This window comes from Macaca thibetana, chromosome 15 (assembly GCF_024542745.1).
Source record: "Macaca thibetana thibetana isolate TM-01 chromosome 15, ASM2454274v1, whole genome shotgun sequence".
Taxonomy (NCBI): Eukaryota; Metazoa; Chordata; class Mammalia; order Primates; family Cercopithecidae; genus Macaca; species Macaca thibetana.
The window spans coordinates 7,309,745-7,337,650 of record NC_065592.1 but is presented as its reverse complement, the minus strand read 5'-3'; the positions used below and the strand labels follow the sequence as shown (position 1 = coordinate 7,337,650).

The following is a 27,906-nucleotide window of genomic DNA, read 5'->3' as shown; positions in this document are numbered from 1 at the left end:
CCTCATCCTTCCAGTTACATCAGACTCTTGGTTTTCCATGGTAAGGAACCATATGTTGATTTACCCATCACTATACACTGCCTCAAAGTATTGTTTAGATATAGGCGGTACATGAAAATGCCGAGCTGAGCAGACTGAGCCGTGGACTGTGCTAGCCCCCATCACTGGCCCCAGCATGGACCACCATGTAATTCCTTGACTTTAATAGACATCCTAATAGAATGAATACCCATCTCAAAATTCCCCGAGCAGTATGTCTGTGTCTTGCTTGCTTTTGTTTCCTCCTGGATAAGCCTGAGAAGGTGATACGCAGGTTGCATGCACCTCAAACCTCCACTCGTTGTCCAGGGGTCTGTGGCCAGCCAGGCAGCTCCGCCAGCGGCTGCCTGGGAGGCGCTGGAGGTGTGAGCCCAGTTCCCCTGACCCAGCCTCAGCCGGGTTTGCAGGAATGAAGCTGCAGTTTCCTCGGCCCAAGGACCAGGCGGCACTGCAGAGGAAGGCAGACTCCGTCAGGGACAGACTCCTTGCAGACATGAGAAAGAAGACCAAGCAGGCGGAGAGGATGCTAGGAAATGCGGCCCCTCTTTCCTCCAGTGCCAAGAAGAAAGGCAGAGAAGCAGAAGTGTTGGCCAAGGACAGTGCCAAGGTCAGGGCGGTGGCTGTGACAATAGTGGCCTCCTGCCTCCTGGGGGACCGCCCTTCCGTGGGCCCCTTCCCGACATCCGTGCTTACTCACTCACTGCTCAGTGGGCCCAGGCATTTAGCTCAGGGACTTCACGGGGGTGAGCCTGTGGGTTCCTCACAAAATAGGCGTCACTGCTGTCCCCATTGTACAGGTGAGAACGCTGAGGTGCAGCCAGGCTCATAAACTTAACCAGGACTTACACCTGGGTCTGCTGGCTTTCCTGTCTAAACGTCTAGGTTTTTCTTTTCTTTTTTGTTATTTTGAAGTTTGCATTTATTTATTTTACCTGCCTTTTTGTTTTTAATTTTTTTCTTAATTTTTTGAGACAGAGTCTTACTCTGTGGCTCAGGCTGGAGTGCACTAGTGCCATCTCAGCTCACTGCAAACTCTGCCTCCTGGGTTCAAGTGATTCTCCTGCCTCAGATTCCAGAGTGGCTGGGATTATAGGCGTGCTCCACCACACCTGGCTAATTTTTGTATTTTTAGTGGAGCGGGGTTTCACCATGTTGGCCAGGCTGGTCTCCAACTTCTGATCTCAGGTGATCCACCTGCCTTGGCCTCCCAAAGTGCTGGGATTACAGGCGTGAGCCACTGCACCCAGCTTAAGTTGTGTGTGTGTGTGTGTGTGTGTGTGTGTGTGTGTGTGTGTGTGTATGTCTGTGTGTGTTTTGTAGAGACTGGGTCTCTGTCGCCCAGGCTGGAATACAGTAGCGCAGTCACAGCTCACTGCAGCCTCAAACCCTTGGGCTTAACTGATCTTCCTGCCTCAGCCTCCTGAGTCACTGGGACTACAGGTCTGTGCCACTGTGCCTGGCTAATTTTTTTTTTTTTTTTTTTTTTTTTTTTGGTAGATATGTGGAGTCTCGGCCGGGTGTGGTGGCTCACTCCTGTAATCCCAGCACTTTGGGAGGCCAAGGCAGGCAGGTCACTTGAGGTCAGGAGTTCGAGATTAGCCTGGCCAACATGGTAAAACCCTGTCTCTACTAAAAATACAAAAAAAATTAGCCGGGCATGGTGTTGCGCACCTGTAGTCCCAACCACTCCGGAGGCTGAGACACAAGAATTACTTGAACCTGGGAGGTAGAGGTTGCAGTGAGCCAGATTGCACCACTGCACTCCAGCCTGGGCGACAGAGTAAGACTCTGCCTCAAACAAAAAAAAAAAGAAAGAAAGAAAGAAAAAGACTGGGGTCTCACTATGTTGCCCAGGCTGGTCTTGAACTTCTGGCCTCAAGCAAGCCTCCTGCCTCAGCCTCCCAAAGTGCTGGGACCATAGACATGAGCCACCGCACCCAGCCCTGGCTGATTTTAACTAGGCTTTTTAAAAATTGGTGCCAAATTCTAATCATTGCATATTTCCCCAGCTCTGTTGCTGGTTCTGTTGCTTACACACCAAGGAAACTGTCTTTATGGTGCCTAGGAAAAGTGCTGGATTTGCTGTAGGGGCTCCCTGGCTTGATCTCTTGTCATGCCACTTGGGCTCTGGCCAGCCCCTCCTCCCCTCTGTGCCTCTGTTTCCTCATCTGTAAAATAGTGGGGATTTCTCCTCCTGAGAGAAATGTGCGGTAGCCAGCAGTCTGCACGGTGCCCAGCACTTAGCCTGCGTTCAGTACGTATTTGTTGCATGCATGAGTGAATGAATGATCTGCCTGGCACAGACTACTTGACATTATTGCCATAAGAGCTATTTACCTCCAAAAGGACTTACTGCACTCACCTCTTCTCCCTGCCACTGCCACCCATCCCATAGCTTGCCAAGGCCTTGCTGAGGGAGGGGAACCAGGTGCACCGCCGTGCCAGCCGGCTCACCAGCCAGACGCAAGCCACGCTCCAACAGGCGTCCCGGCAGGTGCTGGATTCTGAAGCACGCCGACAGGAGCTGGAGGAAGCTGAGCAGGTACGTGTGCCAGGGCCCCCACGCTATTGCCTCCTGCCCCTGGCAGCCAGGGTGGGGGTGCCATTCAAGCTGTTTCTTCCTCCTCCCCCTGGAAGGTGGGTGCTGGGCTGAGCGAGATGGAGCAGCAGATCCGGGAATCACGCATCTCCCTGGAGAAGGACATTGAGGCCTTGTCAGAGCTGCTTGCCAGGCTGGGTAAGGAGGCCCCAAGGCTGGGCCCTGAAGCCCTGGGTCCGTGGGGCACCTCTAGGATCGGATCTTCCTGTGAGCTCCAGTCCTGGGGAAGATTTCCTCCTTGTCCTCATCACCATGCTTCCCGCATCCCCATCTTTGCGGTCAATCACAAGCATTTATAACCACGCCCAACCCCCTGTGCCATGTAAGACAGGGTTGGCATCTAGAAGTGAGTTCACTTTGAGTAACTCTTTGTGCCTCCAGAGCCGTCTATCCTTGGGGGTGGGGCAGAGGGGCACACAGAAAACTCACCGTTGGCAAGAAAACATATAGGCACCGGATGAGCAGGTCAGCCGTCAGGAGCTGAGGGTTCAGGAGAAGAAGAAAGACTGTCATGGCCGAAAATGTGGCATCAGGTGCTGGTTTAGGATCAGACCAAGATTCAACTCTGGCTCTGTCCCTTCTTTGGCCCTTAGACCTTGGGCAAGTCACTCCACCTCTCTGAGCCTCGGATCCCCCATCTGGAAAATGGGAGTAACAATGGGGTGGTTTAGAAAGCGCTTACCACAGTGCATGGTGTATGTTGAGAGTGACTAAATAGCGGCTTGTAGGAAGGAGGTCAGATTCAAGACGGGCCTTAGCAAGGAGGCATTTTGGATGAAGGGAACAGCACCTCCCAAGGCACGAAGGTCCCAGAGGCCCAGTGTTGTGGGGAGGCTCAGGAGACAGCAGACAGGGCAGTTGGACTGAAAAGAAGAGCATGTATTTTTTTCAAATTGTAAAAGACACATAATAGTTTCCATCTTAACCATTTTGAAGTGTACAGTTCAGCAGCGTTAAGTATATTCATTGCTGTGCGATCATCACCACTACCCATCTCCAGGACACTTTCATCATCTCCAACTGAAGCTCTGTCTTCCTGAAACACTAACCCCCCATTTCCCTCCCCCAGCCCCTGGCAGCCATCATTCTAGTTTCTGTCTCTATGAATTTGACTACTCTGGGCCAGGCGCAGTAGCTCATGCCTGTAATCCCAGCACTTTGAGAGGCTGAGGCGGGCGGATCATTTGAGGGCAGGAGTTTGAGACCAGCTGGATCAACATGGTGAAACCCTGTCTCTTCTAAAGATATAAAAAAAAAAAATAGTCAGGCGTGGTGGCAGGTGCCTGTAATCTCAGCTACACAGGAGGCTGAGGCAGGAGGATCACTTGAACCTGGGAGGCAGAGGTTGCAGTGAGCCCAGATCGCAACACTGCACTCCAGCCTGGGCGACAGAGTGAGACTCTGTCTCAAGAAAAGAATTTGGCCGGGCGCGGTGGCTCAAGCCTGTAATCCCAGCACTTTGGGAGGCCGAGACGGGCAGATCACGAGGTCAGGAGATCGAGACCATCCTGGCTAACACGGTGAAACCCCGTCTCTACTAAAAAATACAAAAAAAAAAAAAACTAGTCGGGCGAGGTGGCGGGCGCCTGTAGTCCCAGCTACTCGGGAGGCTGAGGCAGGAGAATGGCGTGAACCTGGGAGGCGGAGCTTGCAGTGAGCTGAGATCCGGCCACTGCACTCCAGCCCCGGCGACAGAGCGAGACTCTGTCTCAAAAAAAAAAAAAAAAAAAAAAAAAAAGAATTTGACTACTCTGGAAATATGAAACCTCATATAACTGGAATCATACCGTATTTGTACTTTTAAAATTTTTTTGGAGACAGGATCTTGCTCTGTTACCCAGGCTGGAGTGCAGTGGTGCAATCGTGGCTCACTGCAGCTTCAAACTCCTGGGCTCAAGCAATTCTTCCACTTCAGCCTTCCAAGTAGCTGGGATCACAGGCAGGCACCACCACACCCAGCTAATTTTTTTTTGTTTTATGAGACAAAAGTATATGCTCCTTATGTTGCCCAGGCTGGTCTCAAACTCCTGGGCTCAAGTGATCCTCCTGCCTAGGCCTAAAGTGCTGGGATCACAAGCGTGAGCCACCGTGCCCAGCCTTATTTGTCCTCTTTTGACTGGCTTATTTCACTTAGCAGAAAGTCATCAAGATTCACCCATGTGGCAGCATGCATTTTCAATTATCATTCGTAATAAGAGGAGAGAGAATTGCTACGCTCTGCACGTTGTCTGGACACCAGGCCCACACTAAGCTATTCACACATGTGATCTTACAGAATTCTTATACTCGCTTTTTTATGCAAGGACAGTTACTCTTTTGCCATTTTGCAGATGAGGAAACTGAGCGTGGAGAGTTTATTTTTATTTTTTATTTATTTTTGTTTTTTGTAGAGACAGCAACTCGTTATGTTAACCAAGCTGATGTTGAACTCCTGGCCTCAAGGGATGCTCCCACTTCAGGTTCCCAAAGTGCTAGGATTATAGGAGAGAGCCACCACACCCAGCCTAGCACACAGTTTAGATAATGTGCCCAGGGTGCCACAGCCAGCTGGTGGGGAAGCCATGGCTCACCTGCGGGTCCAAGTGACTCAGAGTGCGTGCAGGTAGCCCCTAGTCGACACCTAAGGCCCTGTCATGGAGCAGACACTCTCTTCAACCTTTCCTGCATTGTCACTGTCGTTCATTCACTTGTCACACTCTGTGTCGGCCTTGTGCTTGGCTTGGGGATGCGGACTGAACAGCACATGCCTGGCCCTTGCTCCAGGACCCTAGGCAGCCTGGGCAGGTAGAGTGGGGTCTGTAACCCATTTCTGAATCTCTTCAAAGACCAGGCTGTTTGGATTTTGCTGTGGGAAGTGGGGTCTCTTGAGGTCCTCCCAGGTCAGCAGGGCCTTGGCTCCCCTCTGCCTTCTCTTGCACCCTGGCTTGGTGCTCGCAGCTGCTTACCCAGGAGATCCAGGGCCTTGGGGAGCCCTGGGGCCCAGTGGAATCCTGCAAGGTTAGAAGAAGCCACTTGGGGCTGGACGTGGTGGCTCACGCCTGCAGTCCCAGCACTTTGGGAGGCCAAAGTGGGTGGATCACAGGAGGTTAGGAGTTTAAGACCAGCCTGACCAACATGGTGAAACCATGTCTCTACTAAAAATAGAAAAATCAGGCCAGGCGCAGTGGCTCACACTTGTAATCCCAGCACTTTGGGAGGCTGAGGTGGGCAGATCACCTGAGGTCAGGAGTTTGAGATCATCCTGGCCAACATGGTGAAACGCTATCTCTACTAAAAATACAAAAAATTAGCCGGGCATGGTGGCAGATGCCTGTAATCCCAGATACTTGGGAGACTGAGGCAGGAGAATCGCTTGAACCTGAGGCTACAGTAAGCCGAGATCATGCCACTGCACTCCAGCCTGGACAACAGAGCAAGACTCCATCTCAGTAAATAAATACATGCATACATGCATACATACATACATACAAAAATTAGCTGGGCATGGTGGTGTGGGCCTGTAATCCCAGCTACTCGGGAGGCTGAGGCAGGAGAATCACTTGAATCCAGGAGGTGGATGTTGCAGTGAGCTGACATTGTGCCACTGCACTGCAGCCTGGGTGACAGAGTGAGACTCCATCTCAAAAAAAAAAAAAAAAAAAAAAAGAAGCCACTTTGGACTTACCTCCCCATTGCCGTCACTCTCCCACCTGGCTGAGATCCATCTTTCTGTTAAACATTACACTTCGTGACAAGGTGACAAGGGCCAGATGGGAGGGATGCAGCCTGCAGATTCTATTCCGTCACCATTGCTAGCAGTTCTAATGTGAGCACCTGGCCCCAGGGTTAGGGTTGGGGTTAGGGTTAGGGTTAGGGTCGATGCTTGGGGAGACACAGAGAAGTCCTTAACCCCAGGAAGCAGTGTGAAGACATGCAGGGGCCAGAACCAGGACCCCACTGCCGCCTTCCAGGCCTGCAGTCCCTGATCCAGCTGCCTCACTGTGGTTTACCCCAGTGACTGCCCACATCCAGGCCCACAGGCAGCATCTGTAAATGTGTGTGTCAGTGAATTGAGCCAGCATGTTCGAGCCGGCAAAAATCGCAGGGGCCTCTCTCCCACACTGTTGTGTAAATGAGTAAACTAAGACTCAGAGAGGACTTAGGAGGCCTTCTTTTTTGACAATAATAATAAATCCATCAACAAATATGACATTTGTCAAGTGCCACCCAGGAGGATGTTCCCGAGTCTGCCCAGGGGCCCGTTGGGATGCATGGTTCCTCACCCACCTCCCAGACCTTCTGGTCCCCGTCTTTCCCTGGTGGATGGCGGGCTGTTGGAATCCTGGGAGGCCTGGGCTGGGGAGAGGCTCAGGGGCTGGGGGGTGCCCTGGGGCCTGAAGGGCTGCCGGCTCACAATGAGGCTGTTTGTGCCCCACCACAGGGTCGCTGGACACCCATCAAGCCCCAGCCCAGGCCCTGAACGAGACTCAGTGGGCACTAGAACGCCTGAGGCTGCAGCTGGACTCCCCGGGGGCCTTGCAGAGGAAACTCAGGCTGCTGGAGCAGGAATCTGAGCAGCAGGAGCTGCAGATCCAAGGCTTCGAGAGTGACCTCGCCGAGATCCGCGCTGACAAACGGAACCTGGAGGCCATTCTGCACAGCCTGCCCGAGAACTGTGCCAGCTGGCAGTGAGGGCTGCCCAGATCCCCGGCACACACTCCCCCACCTGCTGTTTACATGATCCGGGGTGTGCACACTACCCCACAGGTGTGCCCACACAGGCGTGCCCCGGAGCCGGCTGCTGTGAACTCGCCCCCACGTGAATAGTCACACTCCCTGCCGATTCTGTCTGTGGCTTCTTCCCTGCCAGCAGGACTGAATGTGCGTACCCAGTTCACCCGGGTATCAGTGCACACTCACCCCTGCACATGCATAAACAGGCACACCCCAGTGTCAATAACATACACACGTGAGGGTGCATGTCTGTGTGATGACCCACATGTGTTCAGGTCCATCCAGTCTACAGCTTACGGTCCACACACTTTACAGTACACAGCTGTTGTGAGAGCCACCTGTGTGCCAGGCACCCTCTGGATATCGGGCAAGTTGTTACATGAGATGCCCTGGGGTGCTACATCCACTCACTCCAGACAGCAGGGGGGTCTCAGCAGATCTGCAGAGATCAAGGAGGTCAGCAACAGCCAGAGCCTCTAGTGCCAGAGCTGGCTGCCCTCTGTTTCACGGCAGCTCCCCGACCTGTGTTGCTGCATGCACGCCCCACAGCCCGACACAGCCAGAGGACCAACAGGCCAAGAAATGCAAGATCTTGGGAGGGTTCTCAGCAGTGGAATCCGAGACCCTGAGGCCACGGCCAGGCCTGCTAGTCCGGCTAGAGCAAGGTCCACTCCTGGCAAGAGTGTCACTGGCTTCACTGGATGCTTCCCTCTCAGGGTCCTGGGACTGCACCAGACGCCCTGAGGGAATGGCCCGCCCTGGCCTGTACCCACTTCAGCGTGTGATCTATCCAAAGAGCCAGGCCCAAGAGCGCCTAGGTCAGGGGGCTCAGGCTACCAGGAGCACGCCTTTGTGCCCCCAGCAACCCAGTTGACCTTTAATTGACGCTTTCCAAACCAGCCCTGCAGCACCACTTGCCATGTGGGAGGCCACAAGGGTGTGCGAGCCTGGCTGCCATTCTAGTCTGTCCTGCCTGGGAATCGCCCTGTGGCCAGGCCCGCATGCCGGCCTCTGCCCAGGACTCCTCAGCATTTCCTCTTGGCATCCTTCCCTCCCCCAGGCCCTCTTCCAGCAGATGGCAAGGCCTTGGCATTGGGAAGACAGGCACCTCTGCGGGCTCAGCCCCCTCCCATGGCTCCCCTGACAGGGGCAGGGGTAGGGCAGCAGCACAGACCAATTCTGTTTAACGTGGAAATAAAGGACCGTTTTACTGGGCAGGGTGGTGTGCCTCTCACCCTCCCCCACTGGTGGGCAGCCAGGGCCCTGGCTGTGGGTGTGCACGTGACACACCTAGTAGGTGGCCAGCGTGTGGACCGGACGTTGGTAGGAAGGTGGCAAAAGCCGAGCTCGTGGCTGGGCCAGTGCCTCCCATTAGAGGGTTTTTCTGGGGTCATGTGATCACAGGTACCTACCACGCAAAGCCTAGGAGCTGGGGCGTTGGAGGGGTGGGGTGCAGAGAGGCCCTCAGCTGACCGCTGGTTCAGGCTGGAGACGAACTCACAGCCAAGTGTCCGAGGATGGTGAGGATCAGGGAGGGGCGCCATCCAGGAGTGGGAGGGTGTGGGTTGGGCCTTGAAGGGTGGGGAGGCAGAGGAGGAAGCAATCCAGGCAAGAGGGTGGACAACAGTCCCGGCCCTGCAGGGTGGTGGCTCGGCCAGCTTGCATCACTCCAGGAACCCAGGTTGAATGGGATGGGATGTTGGAGATGCGCAGTCAGGGCTCTTGGCTGCAAGCCCCAAACTCCTCCTGAGATGATTTCAGAAGAAAAGCGGTGTTGGGAGGGTCGCTTGGAACCCTGGGGTAAAAATGGCTGCTAGGTGTTGGAGATAGCCTAGGGAGGGGAGCCTGAGGCTTCCAGGATAGGCTGGCTTCCCTCTTTCCCCCTCCCACCTCTCTTCTTGGTCTCTGTCTCTGTCTCTGCTCTCCTCTCCTGTATCTACTTTGTTCTTTTCTCTTAATTTTTTTTTTCTTGAGACAGAGTCTCGCTGTGTCACCCAGGCTGGAGTGCAATGGCATGATCTTGGCCCACTGCATCCTCCACCTCCCAGGTTCAAGCAGTTCTCCTGCGTCAGCCTCCTGAGTAGCTGGGACTACAGACGCTTGCCACCATGCCCAGCTAATTTTTGTATTTTTAGTAGAGACAGGGTTTCACCATGTTGGTCAGGCTGGTCTCAAACTCCTGGCCTCAGATGATCCACCTGCATTGACCTCCCAAAGTTCTGGGATTTCAGGCATGAGCCCCCGTGCCCGGCCCGTTGTTTTCTCTTTGCAGAGTGGCTTTCTTTGCTTTTCTTGTGCCCAATAGAAGAGGATACCCACTCCCACCGCCATCCCCCATAATGGCCCCAGGTGTACATGTCATCAGGTCCAGTGCTTGCAAGAGACAAGCTGGTGACTGTATCCTGATTCCAGCTTCTCTGCTTAGGTGAAGTCCTCCCCATCCCCTGTCCAGGATAATGAGGATCTCTCTGGATCCAAGGCCATATAATGGATGACCAGTGCCACCCGCCAACCTAATGGGAGATGGAGTTCAGAGAAGAGGTGTGCTCCTCCACAGAAAACTGTAAAATCCAGGCTACAGTGGGGGATTGACATGATTAAGCTGAGCTAGGAGTGACTTGGTCCCTAGATGTCTGGGCAGAGGTGGAGTGGCCGAAGATGGGGGAGCTGCTGCTGCACAGTGAGTTTGCTGATTGGCGTCCGGTGTAAGTGATGTTGAGAAGATGGGGTTTTTCCAAGACCTCTGGGATAGGGTCTGATGTCCCCCTCCCACCTCCCTCCAGTGTCTCAGCTGATGGCACACAGTCGTCCTGTTGCCTGCTCTTGGCATTGAGCCTTTATCCACTCAAGCCGTGGGATCCAGCAAAGCTTAGTCCCAGCATCCCTGATGGGTGGAGAACTCGGGCCTGACGTGTTGTGACTCACGCAGTCTAATCATGCCTGGTGCATATGCTGATCCATTCTCTGGCCTCAGAGGTGGGGCCACTGCTGGGTGGAATGCGGCAGCTGTTGAACATCTGGCTAGCAATGCAGTCCAGCAGCTGAGTAGGAGAAGGTGGGGTGGCCCCTGCCCTGTAGGGTGGCTGATTGGGGCCAACCAGCCCGACTGGCCAGGGCAATAGGCTGCTGGAGCCTGGAGAGGGAAGTGCATTATGAGGGCTCTGTCCTAAGTCCGCTCCCATCCACCTAGGGTGATAACAGTAAGCTTTTAGCCTCTGCTTAAACCATCCAGCAGGTCATCAGAGTTACAAAAATCCCTGCTTAGTGCGTTCTGGGTTACTTCATTGTGAAGATCAGGGGACTGAAGCTCAGCCAGGTCAAGTGCCTCACCCAAGGTGATGCAGCTTGGCCAAATCCAAAGCCTTGGTGAATGGACAGAGGAGCGTCACCTAGGAGAAGTGGGCGCTGGTCTTGCTGGGGAGGAGGGGACTGCCCCTGGACTGCTGCCCTGACCTCAGCCCCATCCCATTCTGCCTAGCCCCTCAGGGCACTTCCCTCCCCAGGGACAGCCACAGAAAAAAAGATGATCTCAGCTGGGCGTGGTGGCTCACGCCTGTAATCCCAGCACTTTGGGAGGCCGAGGCAGGTGAATCACCTTAGGTCAGGAGTTCGAGACCAGCCTGGCCAACATGGTGAAAACCCATCTCTACTAAAAATACAAACATTAGTGGGGCGTGGTGGTGTGTGCCTGTAGTCCCAGCTACTTGGGAGGCTGAGGCAGGAGAATCACTTGAACCTGGAGGCGAAGGTTGCAGCGAGCCGATATCAAGCCACTCCACTCCAGGGCCACAGAGCAAAACTCTGCCTCAAAAAAAAAGAGTCAGATGGAGGCACGCTCAGTGTGCACGGTGGGGCCATTCCGAGTGCTGTCTGCCCCGGACAGCGCCTGTCTATGCCTGTGGCCCACCATTATGAGGAGTGCTCCCTTGACTCTGGCTGTCCTGATTTGGACACTAGACTTCATGGTCACTCTGGCCACAGGTTCCCCATCCTGCCCCCTGATCTCCGCTTTTCCTGGAATCATGGGTTCTCCTGCTGGTGGCCTTGCGCCCCAGCTCCAGCTTCCTGACTTTTCTCTTCTGGAAATGGGAATGCCAAGTCCAATGGGAATGCCAAGTCCTATTTCATGCAGTTTTGAGAATGAAATGACTGATGTACGGTGCAAAGTGCCTGTGAGTGTCCAATAAATCGGTTTTATTAACAAGACACGAGTTCATTCCAATGGATTTGACGGGCCACTGTTGTCACAGCAGCCGCACCGTCCCAAAGGCAGCAGAGTCATGTTTGAGCGCCGACTCCCCGACGGCACTTGGTCCTCACAACCACCCCATGGAGTTCATGCTGAGATCCTCGCATTTCATTTCTGTGGCAGGGACTTGCTGAGGTCCGGGGAGGGGAGAGAGGAGGGGTGCGGCCGCCCCGCGCTGTGCACTTTCCGCGTCCTCCAGCAGAGGGGTCGGCCGGCGGGCTCCGCGTCCCGCATAATAGCCGCTTTGATGCCCGCGGAGCGGGAGGCGGGAGGGGAGGGGAGAGGCGGGAGGGGAGGGGAGAGGCGGGAGAGAGGGAGGGGCCGGCAGCGGAGGGAGGGGTGTGTCGGCCGCCCGAGCCGTCCCTCCGCCCCTCGGTCCCGCGGCCACACGCAGCCAGCCGGAGTTCGGACCAGGCGCCTGTGCCTCCTCCTCGTCCCTCGCTGCGTCCGCGAAGCCTGGAGCCGGCGGGAGCCCCGCGCTCGCCATGTCGGGCGCGCTCAGCAACAGGTTCCAAGGTAGGCGCCGCCGTCCCCGGGCCGCCACCTGTGCGCGCCGGGCGGACCGCGGGGTCCACCGCGCGCGGGAAGCGGGCGGGGACGGGGGCGCGTGGCCCGGAGAGGACCCTGCTTCCAAGGCGGCCTCTTTGTCTCCTCCAGGAGGGAAGGCGTTCGGCTTGCTCAAAGCCCGGCAGGAGAGGAGGCTGGCCGAGATCAACCGGGTAAGCCCCGCGCCCAGAGTAGCACGCGAGTCTCGAGCCGCGCGCTGCGCGGGTGCCGCCTTCGTCCGCGAGGCCATGCCGTCCTCCACATCCACCCTCTTCCTCTTCTTCCCCCGGGCTTCCCTCAGGTGCCTTCCTCCGCCCCCAGCCCCTTCGCCTCCAACTCCAGGTAGATCCGCCTCCGCCTCCCGCCTCCGGTCCCGGCGTCTCAGGTTGCAAGTTGTTACTCTTGCAACTGGGGACTGGGGAGGTGAGGCCGGGTCGGGAGCTCGGATGCCAGCCGGCTCGTGGCTCCCCGCAAGCCCGCTTGGGAGCAGCCCAAGGATTTGGCGCGAGAAGCGCCCCAGGCCAGTGATCTCTCTAGCTCAGAACACAGGCTCCGGGTCATTTGCTGGTCTGTCGCCCAGGCTGGAGTGTAGTGGCTCAATCTCAGCTCATTGCAGCCTCCACCTTTGGGATTCAAACGGTTCTCTCTCCTCATCCTCCCGAGTAGCTCGGACTACAGGCATGTGCCCCCACGCCTGGCCTTAGCTATTGTTGTTATAAGGGATTCAAAAGTACAAATAGAAGACTCTGATGGGCCTAGAGATCCTGGCAGTTCCCCGTGGTCTCCCGCCTCGCGGCTCCTCCAAACACACCACTCCTCTTCACTCCAACTTTCAGGAAAGGTTGCCTTAAGGGACTCCATGCTTTTCTTGCTGGTCCTGGTGGATTTCTCGGAAGAAATCCTGCCTACTGTTGCCAGGCACCCAGCTCCATAAATTTGCGTAGATTCTAGAAGATAAGAAACGATATCAGGACCTGTCTAGGTTGGCCAAAGCTCAAAGGCAGCACAGCCAGTGGCTTTAAAGTTCTGCAAGACCTGGGCTCAGATCTGGCCTCCACAGTGTGCCAGCTCTGTGGTCCTCAGCAGAGGGCCTCTCATCTCCAAGCAGGGCATTGTGCGGGCTCAGAGAGGGAAGGCATATGGCCTGCGTGGCCCAGCACCCAGCATTCAGGAAGCACTCACAGAACTGGCATTATTTCCTGAGGTAGACGTCTCCCAGTTTCCTCTTTTTTTTTTTTTTTTTTGAGACGGAGTCTTGCTCTGTCACCCAGGCTGGAGTGCAGTGGCCAGATCTCAGCTCACTGCAAGCTCCGCCTCCCGGGTTTATGCCATTCTCCTGCCTCAGCCTCCCGAGTAGCTGGGACTACAGGCGCCTGCCACCTCGCCCGGCTAAGTTTTTGTATTTTTAGTAGAGACGGGGTTTCACTGTGTTAGCCAGGATGGTCTCGATCTCCTGACCTCATGATCCGCTCGTCTCGGCCTCCCAAAGTGCTGGGATTACAGGCTTGAGCCACCGCGCCCGGCCCCCCAGTTTCCTTCTTAACTGGTGGCAGAGGCATGCCTGCTGAAACAAGGCTCAGCATTCCCCCCACGGGCTCCTCTGGTCCCCTGGACACCCAGGGTCTAAGCCCAGCTGAGAGTCTGGAAGTGGGCAGCTGGTGAGGTGAGCAGAGCCCGCGAAGGCTGTGGGAGGTGGGTCCGAGCCTGGGGCCCAGTTATGGTATTGCCTCTTGCCAGCAGTGTGCAGCCTTGATTCCCCCTTGGTTTTCTTAGACTGCTTGGATGTAGGCAGCCTGTCTGTTTTCCATCCACTGGCTACAGGACTCCCATTCAGTCCCCAGCTACCGGGCTCTGGCGACCTCAGGGTCCCCCTCCAGGTAAGCTCCGGCCTCCTTACCGCCACCCTCACCCTGCTTCCTGGGGGCATCTTGAGCACAGCTGGAAGGTTGCCTGGACATCTGACTGGGGTGCTTAGGGGTCTAGGGTCCCTGCTGGGCTCCTTCCCAGTTCACTGTGTGACAGCCCAGCCTGGGGCTTGGCTGCTCTAGCCCTCTGGACAGAAGCCTGAGACCCTGACCTCATATAGCCCCCTGGGTCACCCGGCCAGGCGGGTTCTGAGCTGGCTGGATCCACCCACAGCCGGCAGGATCCGGAGCCACAGACAGCTGGAGATGGGGGTGAGGTGACCGTGGTTGGACAAGTCAGAATTGCTGAGAGGGCAGGGCCAACCTCGCCCTTGGGGAGGTGAGTAAAGGGTGGGGGGCGGCTCCAGGGTTGTTTTGGGAAGCCGACTGGCTTGGCTTAGAAAGAGGAGGGACTTACAGTTACCAGGGGCTGATGTGGGCAGCACTGGGACCAGGGAAAGTGAGCAGGAAGGAGCTGTGGTCTAACCATCTCAGGACAGTGCCCAGAGAGGGCAAGCCGCTGACCCAGGGCCACACAGAAGCCAGTGACAAAGCTTACAGCCCAGCGTCCTTCCCCTGCCAAGATGCTGTACTGAGACCCAGCACGTGAGCCCAGCCGCTGTTGGGCTGCTGAGGCCCAGGAACCGGGGCCCTGTAGGAAGGAGGTGCCAGGATCACACGGCAAGCTTGAGCCGCTTCGCCACAGCGGAGCAGGGTGGCCCCACCAGTTTAGTCATGAGGTACCTGCAAGCACCGATCTGTGACTCTGGGCAAGCCACTTCACCTCTCTGAGCCTCCTTCTCCACAAAGATAATGGTTGTGATTTTTTTTTTCAGTGAGGCAATCTATATAAAGCACCCAGGAGAGCTGGCTGCGGACCTGATAGTTATCAGGACAGTTTCTTGGTCCGTGGCCTCAAGGTGCAGGGAGTGGAAGATACGCTGCCGTGGCTCATGCTGGTCGTCCAGCCCAGCAGAACCTCATCTTCCCCAGCCTGAAATGGGAGCGGGGATCTCTGCTCTCTCTGGAGTTCCTGCAACCATTAGCCAATGGAAGTGGATGGAAGCTCTTTGCATACTGTACGGGAGTCGCTCCGTGTGAGAGTCTGAATTGGTTCATCCATGGCCATGGCTGCGGTGGAGAGACCCCGAGCTAGGTGGATTTTAGGCAGAATTGTGCTGGCAGCTCGGACTGCCTTCCCTGGGGGTGCAGCTTCACTGCCCCACTGGAGTGTGGATTCTGGGGGCCTGGGCTAAGCCCAGGATTCACTGCCAAAGAGTCCCCACTTCTGTGCCAGGCAGCTTGGACACCGCCATGGCTGCTGCCTGGGGCACAGCCCAGCTTGGCTGGCAGATCTAGGGGCTTCTCTGGGCCAATACCTAGCTCCCTTTGGGGACTTTCTCCTCCCTTGGTGTAGGCCAGCTTCCAGAGGGGCAGGGTAGCTCGGCCTTAGCCTTTTTTTTTTTTTTTTTCAGGGTCTCACTCTGTCACTCAGGCTGGAGTGCAGTGGCATGATCTCGGTTCACTGCAACTTCCGCCTCCCAGGTTCAAGTGATTCTCCTGCCTCAGCCTTCTGAGTAGCTGGGACTACAGGCACTTGCCGCCACACCCAGCTTATTTTTGTATTTTTAGTAGAGACAGGGTTTCACCATGTTGGTCAGACTGGTCTCGAACTCCTGACCTCAGGTGATTCGCCTGCCTCGGCCTCCCAAAGTGCTAGGATTACAGGCGTGAGTCACCACGCCCTGCCCAACTTTAGCTTTCTGTTGTTGTTAACAGAGACAGGGTCTCATTCTGTTGTCCAGGCTGGGGTGCGGTGGCCCAATCTCGGCTCATTGTAACCTCCATCTCTCCCCTGCTCAAGCAATCCTCCCATCTCATCCTCCCAAGTAGCTGGGACTACAGGCATGTGCCCCCATACCCTGCTTTAGCTATTGTTATCATAAGGGATTCAAGAGTGAAAATAGAAGACTCTAATGGGCCTAGAGATCCTGGTAGAGGAAGCCATATGAAAATACGCCTCTTTTTGGTTTCATTTTAGTTTTTGCTGTTGTTTTCGGAACACTTGGTACGTGCCCGTCTTGTACCAGGTGCACTGGGGGCATTATCTTGCGAATGCCCACTCTAACCCAGGGAGTACTGTGGTTCCCATTTTCGAGAAAACGAGACTCAAGAGAGGCTGGGTAAATTGCCTGGGTTTAAACAGCCTCGACTTGAACCCAGCCTATTTTCTCAATTGCTCAGCTTGGCTGGGCCTCCTGCTGGGTGCCCGCCCCCAGCTCCATGTGCTGTGTGTTTGTGTGTGCACGCACGTGTGTACATAGCAGCACTACCGGAGTGGGCAGAACTGGCCAGCACCTCCTACTCCCCCTACATAGCTGGCATTCCCCAAGCCCTGATGGCATGGTTGGTGACCCCAGGCCAGCCAGGCATGGCCTTATATGGCAATGGGAGAGATTTTCTCCAGCTTCCCACAGGGACAGAGAGAAGCAGTGGGGCTGGGGGGGGGCTGCCCCTCAGGGTGGCTGTGCCCTGGGACTTAGCAGGAGGCGCTCAGGGGACAGTGAGCGCTGCCATATGAGCTGACTAGCAAGCGAGGTGGTTTTTGTTTGTTTGTTTGTTTGTTTTTTTGAGATAGAGTCTCGCTCTGTCATCCAGGCTGGAGTGCAATGGTGTGATCTCGGCTCACTGCAACCTCCACCTCCCGAGTTTAAGTGATTCTCCTGCCTCAGCCTCCCAAGTAGCTGGAACTATAGGCGCGCACCACCATGCCCGGCTAATTTTTGTATTTTTAGTAGAGACGAGGTTTCACCATATTGGTCAGGCTGGTCTCAAACTCCTGACCTTGTGATCCGCCCTCCTCCGCCTCCGAAAGTGCTGGGATTACAGGCGTGAGCCACCGCACCTGGCCAATAGGCGAGATCTTCAACACAGTAACGAGCTGTGGCTGTGCTCCGTGCCCACAGATTGACATTCATCATCTTGCTGACCCCGCAACAGGGCACCCCTGCACGTAGATGCACAGTGAGAATCTGCAGACAGCCCCATGGGATGAGGATTATCATGACGCCTATGTTTTGTTTTGTTTGTTTGTTTGTTTTGGGACAGGGTCTCACTGGGTTGCCCAGGCTGAAGTGCAGTGGCATGATCTCAGCTTACTGCAGTCTTGACCTCCTGGGCTTAGGTGATCCTTGCACCTCAGCCTCCTGAGTAGCTGGGACTACAGGCATGCACCAACATGCCAAGCTAATTGTGTGTGTGTGTGTGTGTGTGTGTGTGTGTGTGTGTGTGTGTGTGGAGACAAGGTTTCACCATGTTGCCCAGGCTGGTCTTGAACTCCTGAGCTTAAGCAATCTGCCCACCTTGGCCTCCCAGAGTGCTGAGATGACAGGCATGCATCACTGTGTCCAGCCATGACTCCCATTCCGGAGATGAGGAAACAGAGGCTCAGCTGGATGAAGTCACCTGCAAAGTCACCCAGCCAGGAAGTGGCAGATCTGGGATTCAAACCCAGTCACCCTGGCCCCTGTCATCAGGTGGCTGCAGCCTAGCTATGGACACAGGCCTCTCTTGCTTATGTCAATAAGGATCTCTGGCTAGTGTCCCAATGGTCTAGCACTCCTGGGTTGAATGAAAGGCACTCAGCATTCCCTGTCACGTTTAGATACCTGATGGTTTTTTGTTTCGTTTTGTTTTTCGTTTTGAGTCGGAGTCTCACTCTGTCGCCCAGGCTGGAGTGCAGTGGCATGATCTCGGCTCACTGCAACCTCGGCCACCCGAGTTCAAGCGATTCTCCTGCCTCAGCCTCCCAAGTAGCTGGGATTACAGGTGCCCACCACCGCTCCCGGCTAGTTTTTGTATTTTTAGTAGAGACGGGGTTTCACCATGTTGGCCAGGCTGGTCTCGAACTCCTGACCTCAAGTGATCCACCCACCTTGGCCTCCCAAAGTGCTGGGATTGCAGGCATGAGCCACTGCGCCTGGCCCCTGATGGTTTTTTCAGAAGCCATATGTCATCGGCATTGGGAAGGCAGCTGGGCAGGGCAGGCTGGGTGTCTCTGCCCGGGGGTGTATATATCCCCTGCCCCTCCCCCAGCAATGGGGCTTCTCTGAGACCTGACCCAGGCAAGTACACAGGTGTGTGTTTATTCCTGTATACCCAGCAGTGCCGCTCTGTCCCTGCCCAGGTGAATGTGCCCAGCTGGCATTGCTGGGCACACATGTCTCTTGCTCTCCCTTAATATATTATAAGGGAGATGGTGATAAGTGGCCACGTGAGCCTCTGAGGATTCAGTGTCCCCTGCGGGTCCAACCAGTTATGACCTTGGTGTGGCCGTGTCACAGGAAGCTGGAGATGGAATTTCTGCAGGGTGTGCTTTATTGTGTAGCTGCTTGGGTGTTTTTCTTTAGCTGCCCCATCTGTTGGCAAGGATGCGGCATCTGAATGAGGCCCAGGGCTGCAGTGGGGAATGTGAACCTGCTGTCCTTGTGGGTGCACATTACAGGCTCCTGCTACTTGCCAGGTGCCAGCACCACTTGTGGCCTGGCCCTGGCCCTTTAAGAGCCTGTGTGCTGCGTCAGAGGCCCCACGCCCTGGCATGGTGCTTCCTGTCCTTGGAGTTTTTGTCCAAGGCCTGAGACACCAGCCCCTTGGATGGCCTCCAAGATGGTGATATCCGCCCACCCCAAAATTCTGCTGCGGCTGATACAGAAAGACAAACCTGGAGGGCCAGGAGCAAGGGTTCGCCAGAAGGTGCTAGAGGTACCAGCCCAGAAAGAGAGTTAAGTCAGCGAGGAGCAGGCAGGCGGGAGGGCTTCTGAGGCCAGGCACAGCAGGGGCTGCCAGCTTCAGATGGGTTTGGAAACCACGCCTCCTGGGCATAGCACTTGGGGGCCTTGCTAGGGGCAGGGATGGGCTTGGGGGACTCTGGCGAGCATCAGAGGCTGTAGGTGACCAGGAAAGGCGGCAGTGAACAGGTGCCATTGGGGACTGAGATGGGAGGATTCAGGCAGGTGGATGGCCCATCACTGCCAGGTCAGCTGGGCGCGAAGACATAGCAAAACTTGGCCTTGAGGGATGGCCAGTGGGCCAAGGCTTGCCGGGAGGACTTCAGGGGATGACAAAGGCTCACAGAATGGTCGGTGGGTGGTGTTTTCCCTGCCCTACCCCCCTCACACACCTGCCTCTCGATGTGGCTTGAGTTTGGATGATCCTAAGACATAATAATAATTTTGAACACTCAGCAAGTGCACTAGGAGCCAGGCTCCTTCTGTGCAATTAGCTCATTTAATCCTTACCGCAGGCCAGGCGCGAAGGCAGGAGGATAGCTTGAGTCTGTGAGGTCGAGGCTGCAGTGACCCTGCAGATCGTGCCGCTGCACTTTAGGCTTGGAAACGGAGCAAGACCCTGACTCAAACAAACACACAAAATTCCTTACAGCAACTCAGCGAGGAGGTTCTACGTATCATTATGATCCCATTTGATAGATAAACCCACTTTATAGATGAAGAGACTGAGGCCTAGAGTGGCAAAGCAAGTTGCCCTGCCCAGAGCCACAGAGCTAGTAAGTGCTAGAGCTGGAATTGCAACCCTGGCAAGCTGTCCACTGTGTCCACTGAGCCTGCACACCCTGTGCTCAGAGAGATGATGTGATGCTTTCAACTGTCATGACCTCCGGCAGGGCCTGTCCCTTCCGGCACCTCGGTTTCCCCAGCTATTGAACAAGGAAGGCGAGCTGAATGCTGTGAGGAGTCCCTTCTGGTCCTGTGGCTGGGTGGGTATTTTAACAGCTCTGCCACCTCCCAGGTCCCACCCTTTGGACGCTCTGGTCCCCGGGGACTGAGAAGTGGGCTCAGCTGCCTGTGTGTCAATCCCAGCACCTGCCTGCTTGCATTTCCTGGCCCTTTGCTAGGGGCTGATAAGGCCACTGTGGCCTCCAGGCCTGCCCCTCTGCATGTCAATAGCCACTTTCAGGGCCCAGAGGCCCCCTGCGCCTCTCACACCGGCTCTCCCACCCCGGCACTTTCTGCAGCCGGGAAAACTTGTCTTTGGGGACAGTGGGTTAGATTGTGTGAGGAGGATAGGGGATAGAATAAACCGCCTACTCCCCCGCCCCCTTCTCCCTGGAGGGCTATAGAGTGGTTCCCTGGCCTCCGGAATAACCTCCTACGGTAGCGGTAGCGGAAGAGGAAAGGTAACCCCCAGTATTGACTTTCTTTGCCCAGAAACCTGCAACCAGGCTACCTTCTTGTTTGGGGTAGGCATAGACCTTGAATTGCTAAAACTTGGCAATCCTGAGCAAGTTGAGCAACCTCTCTGAGCCTCAGTTGTCCCATCTGTCAAATGGGGATACCTGGAGAGAGGAGAGAGAAATCATAACTGGCCTACTCCCCGGGGAGGGGGTCTCCTTCCTAATCTGTTAAATAGTCTATGAGGGTCTATGGCGGTGATAAGCTAATTGTATGGGCATAAGTGTTAGAAAAAAATAACAAATAGCTAACATTTATTTAGTATTTGCTGGCCGGGTGCTGTGGCTCATGCCTGTAATCCCAGCACTTTGGGATGCTGAGGTGGGCGGACTGCTTGGGCCCAGGAGGTGGAGGTTGCAGTGAGCTGTGATTGTGCCGCTGCACTCCAGCCTGGGCAACAGAGCAAGACTCTGTCTCGAAAAAAAAAAAAAAAAAATTAACGCAGCCACGAAGTGGATTCAACTCAGGCATTCTGGCTCCGGTTTGCCCTTTTTTTTTTCTTTATTTTGCTTTTCTTCCAAACACCTGGGGTGGCTTCTATCTGTCTCCTCTGCCTATGGACCCAGGGTCAGGGCAGCCAGGGGTCCTGGAAAGACAGGGTATCTGTGCATTGGGCAGGGACTGGGGGAGGATGCCCGCAGGGAGGGAGCTGTGGGTGGTACATGAGCAGGAACCAAGAATCCAAAGCTCAGAGGTGGAGCGGGCATGGCAGCCTGGCTGGTGGAGTCCTGTTCCTGCCACTGCCCGCCGGGCTCCCCCACCCCCTGCCCAGGCATGGTCAGCACAGCTGCCCTAATCCCAGGGCCAGTGAGGGCTGCCCACGCATGAGCAGCTCAGCTGCTTCTCCCACCCTGGTCACTTGTGGCCCAAGCATTTGTCATTTTCTGTTTTTGTTTTGTTTTGTTTTTTGAGACGAAGTCTCACTGTGTGGCTCAGGCTGTAGTGCAGTGGCGTGATCTCAGCTCACTGCAACCTGCACCTTCCGGGTTCAAACAGTTCTCCTGCCTCAGCCTCCCAAGTACAGCTGGGATTACAGGTGTGGTTTTTAGTAGAGACGGGGCTTCTCCATGTTGGCTAGGCTGGTCTCGAACTCCTGACCTCGGATGATCTGCCCGCCTGTGCCTCCCAAAGTGCTGGGATTACAGGTGTGAACCACCATGCCATGCTGCGTTTGTCATTTCTGGCTCTAAGGAAAAATAGGAGTCCAAACCCAAAGCCCCTCCAGGCTGTGACACATGGGCACACACTTTTGCAAAGCTGCCTGATTGTTGCAGGGGTAAGGATGGAGAAAGTAACTCTGGACTGAATGGCAGGCCTTTCCATTCATTCAATAGATGTTTTTTGGTGGTGTTGTTTTTGTTTGTTTTGTTTTAGAGACAGAGTCTGGCTGGAGTGCAGCAGTGCAATCAAAGCTCATTGCAGCCTTCACCTCCTGGGTTCAAGTGATCCTCCAGCCTCAGCCTCCCAAGTAACTGGGACTACAGGCATGCGCCACCACGCCCAGCTAATTTTTTATTTTTTGTAGAGATGGGATCTCCCTATGTTGCCCAGGCTGACTTCGAACTTTTGGCCTCAAGTGATCCTCCCTCCTCGGGCTCCTCAACAGATGTTTATTGAGTGTCTGCTTATATGCTGGGCACTTTGACGCTAAACCTGTGGCTGGGGCCCTGCCTCCTCCCAGCTGCCTCCTGATACCCACTTCTTCCTCAGTACTGTGCAGGGAGGGAGCCCCAACTACAGAGGATTTCATTCCCAGCACAGCCACTTGCTGGCTCTGCTGTTTTGGGCAAGTTAGTTAATTTGAGTTTCAACTCCTTCACTCATCCTGCACAGGTTTATTGAGCATCTGCTATGCGGAACCTACATTCTAGCAGGGGAGGCAGAGAGGTTGTAGTAACCTCAGTGAGCAGTGGCAGTGAAAATCATGTTTGGAGGTGGCCCATCCCATGGAGCAGGATAAGGTGGACTGGAAGTTGGGGCAGCTACAGTGGGCAGGGAGCAGTATAAAACAGGGTGGACAGGGCTGGACATGGTGGCTTACGCCTATAATCCCAGCACTTTGGGAGGCCGAGGCAGGCAGATCGCTTGAGCCCAGAAGTTTAAGACCAGCCTGGGCAACAGAGGGAGACCCCATCTCTACAAAAAATACAAAAATTAGCCAGGTGTGGTGGCGTACACCTGTAGTCCCAGCTACTCTGGAGGGCTGAGGTGGGAGGATCGTTTGAGCCCAGGCAAATCGAGGCTGCAGTGAACCGTGATCATGCTAACAAAAAATAATGAATAGGGTTGGCCGCATTGAGAAGGTGACATTGAGGCTGGGTGTGGTGGCTCACACCTGTGACCCCAGGACTTTGGGAGGCTGAGGCAGTCAGATCACCTGAGGTCAGGAATTTGAGACTGGTCTGCCCAATATGGTGAAACCACATCTCTATTAAAACAAAAATTACCGGCCGGGCGCGGTGGCTCAAGCCTGTAATCCCAGCACTTTGGGAGGCCAAGATGGGCGGATCACGAGGTCAGGAGATCAAGACCATCCTGGCTAATGGTGGCGGGCGCCTGTAGTCCCAGCTACTCTTGAGGCTGAGGCAGGAGAATGGCGGGAACCCCGGGAGGCGGAGCTTGCAGTGAGCTGAGATCTGGCCACTGCACTCCAGTCTCGGAGACAGAGCGAGACTCTGTCTCAAAAAAAAAAAAAAAAAAAAAAAAATTACCTGGATGTGTCAGTGCACACGTACTCAGGAGGCTGAGGCAGGAGAATTGCTTGAACTTGGGAGGCGGAAGTTGCAGTGAGCCGAGATCGCACCACTGCACTCCAGCCTGGCGACAGAGTGAGACTCCATCTGAAAAAACAAAAACAAAACAAAAAAAAAGAGAAGGTGACATTGAGCAAAAGCTTGAAGGAGGTGAGGGAGAGAACCACGCAGATCTGTGGGCTCCAGGAAGGAGGCACAGCTAGTGCAGGGTGCAGCCCAGGGCAGTCTTCCCATTCATGCTGTGTATGTGGCCTTGCTCTTCATCCCTGCCTGGTTGGTCTGTGTCTGACTGTGTGCAGTTTGTCTCTAAGGCCAGGGACCGTGTCCTTGACTTGAACCCATCCACCTACAGAGGGGCCCAAGTAAAACTGGATCTCCAGGCTGGGGCAGGATTTCTGGTCAACCAGAGCCCAGGAACTGGGACAGGCCCTCCAAATCTCTCCCCAGAGGTTCCCAGATGTTGGTGCTCTTGTGCCTGGCCAGGAAGTTTCTCTAGTTCTTGGTAAAGTTCACTGTGGTGAGTTGGAATTCAGGGGGAAGGGAATGAGGTCAGGAGATCGGTCACTGTGGTGGCGGGCGCCTGTAGTCCCAGCTTGCAGTGACCTAGATCACGCCAAATCCAGCCTGGGAGACACATTCTCAAAAAAAAAAAAAAAAAAAAAAAAAAAAAAAAAAAAAAAAAAAAAAAAACATTCAGAAATGGAGAACTTCCTACTTTTATGAAATGTTCTTTTCTGAACTCACGGCAACAGTCAATGGTCATTGTGTAAAAAGTCTTTACTTGGCAAAATAGAAACTTGGCACTCCTATATTAGTGCGCCCCTCCTTTAAAAATATTTCTTGTCTGCGTGACCCCAAAGCCTGGGAATCACTGATCTCATATGTCCCTCCACTGGACAGATATGGGATCTGGGACCCTGGGAGGTGCCTGGTGTGCTCACGGTCACAGACAAAAGTTAATTGTCCTCCTTTTGGGCAGAGGATGGGGTGAGGGAGCAGTGCCGAAGAGCTGTGAGAGGGAGCCAAGAGGAAAGGAAGTCCTTGACAGAGCCAGCTAGGAGGAGGGCGGCCTCAAGAAGGATCCAGCATCAGCTAAGTGGAGGCAGGGCTGCAGCCAGTGCATGGCAGTGAGACCTGGAGTGAGGTTGTGGCCAAGCCAGCAAGACCCCATAGGCCCTGGGACTGCCCTCTGCCCAGGTGCAGGAGGACACAGGTCCTGGAGTCAGGTAGACCCAGGTTTGAAACCAGCCTTCCCTAGCTGTCCATGAACCATTTTTTTTTTTTTTTTTTTTGAGACGGAGTCTCGCTCAGTCGCCCAGGCTGGAGTGCAGCGGCACGATCTCAGCTCACTGCAAGCTCCGCCTCCCAGGTTCATGCCATTCTCCTACCTCAGCCTCCCAAGTAGCTGGGACTACAGGTGCCTGCCACTGTGCCCGGCTAATTTTTTTTTGCATTTTTTTTTAGTAGAGACAGGGTTTCACTGTGTTAGCCAGGATGGTCTCGATCTCCTGACCTCGTGATCCGCCCGCCTCGGCCTCCCAAAGTGCTGGGATTACAGGCTTGAGCCACTGCGCCCGGCTTTTTTTTTTTTTTCTTTTGAGATGGAGTCTGGCCCAGGCTGGAGTGCAGTGGCACAATCTTGGCTCTCTGCAACCTACACTTCCCAGGTTCAAGTGATTCTCTTGCCTCAGCCTCCCAAGTAGCTGGGATTACAGGCGTGCACCACCACGCCCAGTAATTTTTGTACTTTTAGTAGAGATAGGGTCTCACCGTGTTGGCCAGGCTGGTCTCAAACTCCTGACCTCAAGTGATTCGCCCACCTCGGCCTCCCAAAGTGTTGGGATTACAGGTGTGAGTCACCGCGCACGGCCTGTCTGTGGACTTTAGACGTGGTATTTAACCTCTCTGGTCCTGATGTTTTAACTTGTAAAATGGGAATAATAGTGGCTGTGAGGATTTAGGGAGATAGTGTCTGCCACAGCCAATGTTTTACCAAAAGCTAGAGAACAGCCAGACCCCTCTCCCAACCCAGTGAGGGAAGCCCTGTTTTCAGGTATGTTTCTCCTGTGGTCAAGGGGTACCAAGTTAATGTGGAGAAATTTGAGCCATAGAAGAGGCCATATTCTGCTTCATACTCATAATCTTATCTGTTGCTCATTGAGAGCTGACCTGTGAGCCCAGTGCCCAAGGAGTGGGTACTATTGGGCCTATTTCTTTTTTTTGTTTGTTTGTTTGTTTTTTTTGAGACGGAGTCTCGCTTTGTGGTCCAGGCTGGAGTGCAGTGGCCGGATGTCAGCTCACTGCAAGCTCCGCCTCCCGGGTTTACGCCATTCTCCTGCCTCAGCCTCCCAAGTAGCTGGGACTACAGGCGCCCGCCACCTCGCCCGGCTAGTTTTTTGTATTTTTTAGTAGAGACGGGGTTTCACCGTGTTAGCCAGGATGGTCTCGATCTCCTGACCTCGTGATCCGCCCGTCTCGGCCTCCCAAAGTGCTGGGATTACAGGCTTGAGCCACCGCGCCCGGCCGGGCCTATTTCATAGCTAGTGAAAAGGGAGACTGAGATCCAAACCCAGATTGCTTTATAGTCAGTTAGTTCTTGTCATCCTCTATTCTCCTTGAAGCCTCTTAGGGGTTTGCAACAGTAGACTAGAAAGGTGGTGAGTTCTCTGTCCTAGGAGATATGTAAGAACAGACTTGGCCATCATATAGTAGGAAATAGATCACGTGATTAATGTGGGTGACATTGCACATCATTTTAAACACCAGCTTTCTGTAATTTCAGGTTAAGGACCTTATCATATTCACCATGGTCTCCTCTGCTCCCTTGATGTCTAGCACAGTGCAGTATGCACTGTGTCCCCCAAGAATGTTGAATGAATGAACGGATGGAGGAGCAATGTCCATGTCCGGTCAGCTCAGTGATGAAGAAGGGAATGTCCATTGGCCAGGCGCGGTGGCTCACGCCTGTAATCCCCGCACTTTGGGAGGCCGAGGCCAGCAGATCACTTGAGTCCAGGAGTTTGGGACAAGGCTGGGCAACATAGTGAAACTCTGTCTCTGCAAAAAAAATACAAAATAAGCCAGGCGTAGTGGCAGGCATCTGTAGTCCCAGCTACTCAGGAGGCTGAGGTGGGAGGATCACTTGAGCTCGGGAGGCGGAGGTTGCAGTGAGCTGAGATCTTATCACTGCATTCCAGCCTGGATGACAGAGCAAGACCCTGTTTCAAAATAATAATCATAACAGCTCCCTCTTGGGACTCCTAGGAGCTGTGAAGATATCACATAGGTAAGGGCTTCACCCTGGAGGCCAGTGTTAGTGTCCAGTCTTCCCTACCCCGCCCATCTGGTTCTGAAAGGACTCATTTGAGTCTCTCCAAGCATCTGAAGGGAAGGCAGGCCAGAGATCAAAACCCCCATTTTACAGGCAAGGAAACAGGTGAGAGGTAAGTGTACAGTCATTTTCCCGTTAGAGCAGAGATGATGAATAAACACACTCACTGGATTTCTTTTTTCTTTTTTTTTTTTAGACGGAGTCTCCCTCTGTCACCCAAGCTAGAGTACAGCGGCATGATCTCAGCTCGCTGCAACCTCCACCTCCCAGATTTAAGCTATTCTCCTGCCTCAGCCTCCCAAGCAGCTGGGATTACAGGCACCCACCACCACACCCAGCTAATTTTTGTATTTTTGTAGAGACGGGGTTTCACTATGTTGGCCAGGCTGGTCTCAAGCTCCTGACCTCAGGTGATCGGCACACCTCGGCCTCCAAAAATGCTGGGATTACAGGCATGAACCACCTGGCCTGGCCTCACTGGATTTCTATACAAACTCAAGAAGCAGTCAGGATCATGATTCTCATTTGGTAGATAAGGCAATAGAAGTGCAGGGAGGGCCGGGCGCGGTTGTTCACGCCTGTAATCCCAGCATTTTGGGAGTCTGAGGCGGGTGGATCAGCTGAGGTCAGGAGTTCGAGACCAGCCTGGCCAACACGGTGAAACCCCGTCTCTACTAAAAATACTGGGCATGGTGGCAGGCGCCTGTCGTCCCAGCTACTGGGGAGGCTGAGGCAGGAGAATCGCTTGAGCCCAGGAGGTGGAGGTTGCAGTGAGCCGAGATCGCGCCATTGCACTCCAGCCTGGGGGCAAGAGCAAGACTTCTTAAAAAAAAAAAAAAAAGTGCAGGGAGGAATGAATGAGCTCAGGATCACATTCCTAAGAAGTTAATGAGGGAACCAGGGGCTTGTCTTTGGAGCTCACAGCTTCATGGATCTGAATCTGGGGTGTCCTTGGAAGAGGGGCACGGGTCCCAGCATTGGTAATGTAGCTGCTGTCTGGAGGGCTTAGTTGCCTGGAGCGAACCCTGTGGGGCCTCCCCAGGCTGCTGGGCAAACTTCCTGTCCACAGGGCGGATGGTGCAGATCTGCCTCCAAGGGACGACAGGAAGCCGGGGTGAACATGGGACAAACTGGGCCTGGTTGCACCTGGCTACCCGACAGGAGCGAAGGCACCTGGACAGTAGGCTCACATGTGGGTGACTTCTGTCCCCCACCCCTTGTTCAACACTGTCCTCTCACCTCTGTAGGAGTTTCTCTGTGACCAGAAGTACAGTGATGAAGAGAACCTTCCAGAAAAGCTCACAGCCTTCAAAGGTAAGCTGGGGCTGGCTGCCCTGCATTCGTTCCTGGGGAAGGTGGGCTGGCCCCTTGCCCTTGCACACAGGACCCCTTAGCCCCACAGGACTAGCCTATGGCCCTGTTTCCTCCAGAATGCCCTTCTTCCTGGCAGGCTTGGAGACAGGGACCCCCTGAGAGGTGGGGGGAGGCCCCTCCACCTGCCTCCCTGCCCGTGTGGGCCCCGTC

The 27,906-nt window shown here is 54.6% G+C and overlaps 2 protein-coding genes across 2 annotated transcripts in view; both read left to right on the top strand.

Moving 5' to 3' along the window:
• The window catches only part of LAMC3 (laminin subunit gamma 3), an 89,721-nt gene extending 82,138 nt beyond the window's left edge, over positions 1-7,583 (top strand). Inside the window, exons 25-28 of the mRNA XM_050759713.1 lie at positions 447-646; positions 2,435-2,581; positions 2,677-2,776; positions 7,059-7,583. Of these exons, the coding sequence (XP_050615670.1) occupies positions 447-646; positions 2,435-2,581; positions 2,677-2,776; positions 7,059-7,309 (698 nt within the window). The 3' untranslated portion in view covers positions 7,310-7,583. The remainder of the gene's footprint in view (positions 1-446; positions 647-2,434; positions 2,582-2,676; positions 2,777-7,058) is intronic.
• Positions 1-27,906, top strand: part of AIF1L (allograft inflammatory factor 1 like) — an 803,784-nt gene that overhangs the window by 763,982 nt on the left and 11,896 nt on the right. The window contains exons 2-4 of the mRNA XM_050760409.1: positions 11,968-12,116; positions 12,258-12,319; positions 27,630-27,696. Coding sequence (XP_050616366.1) covers positions 12,086-12,116; positions 12,258-12,319; positions 27,630-27,696 — 160 coding nt within the window. The 5' untranslated portion in view covers positions 11,968-12,085. The remainder of the gene's footprint in view (positions 1-11,967; positions 12,117-12,257; positions 12,320-27,629; positions 27,697-27,906) is intronic.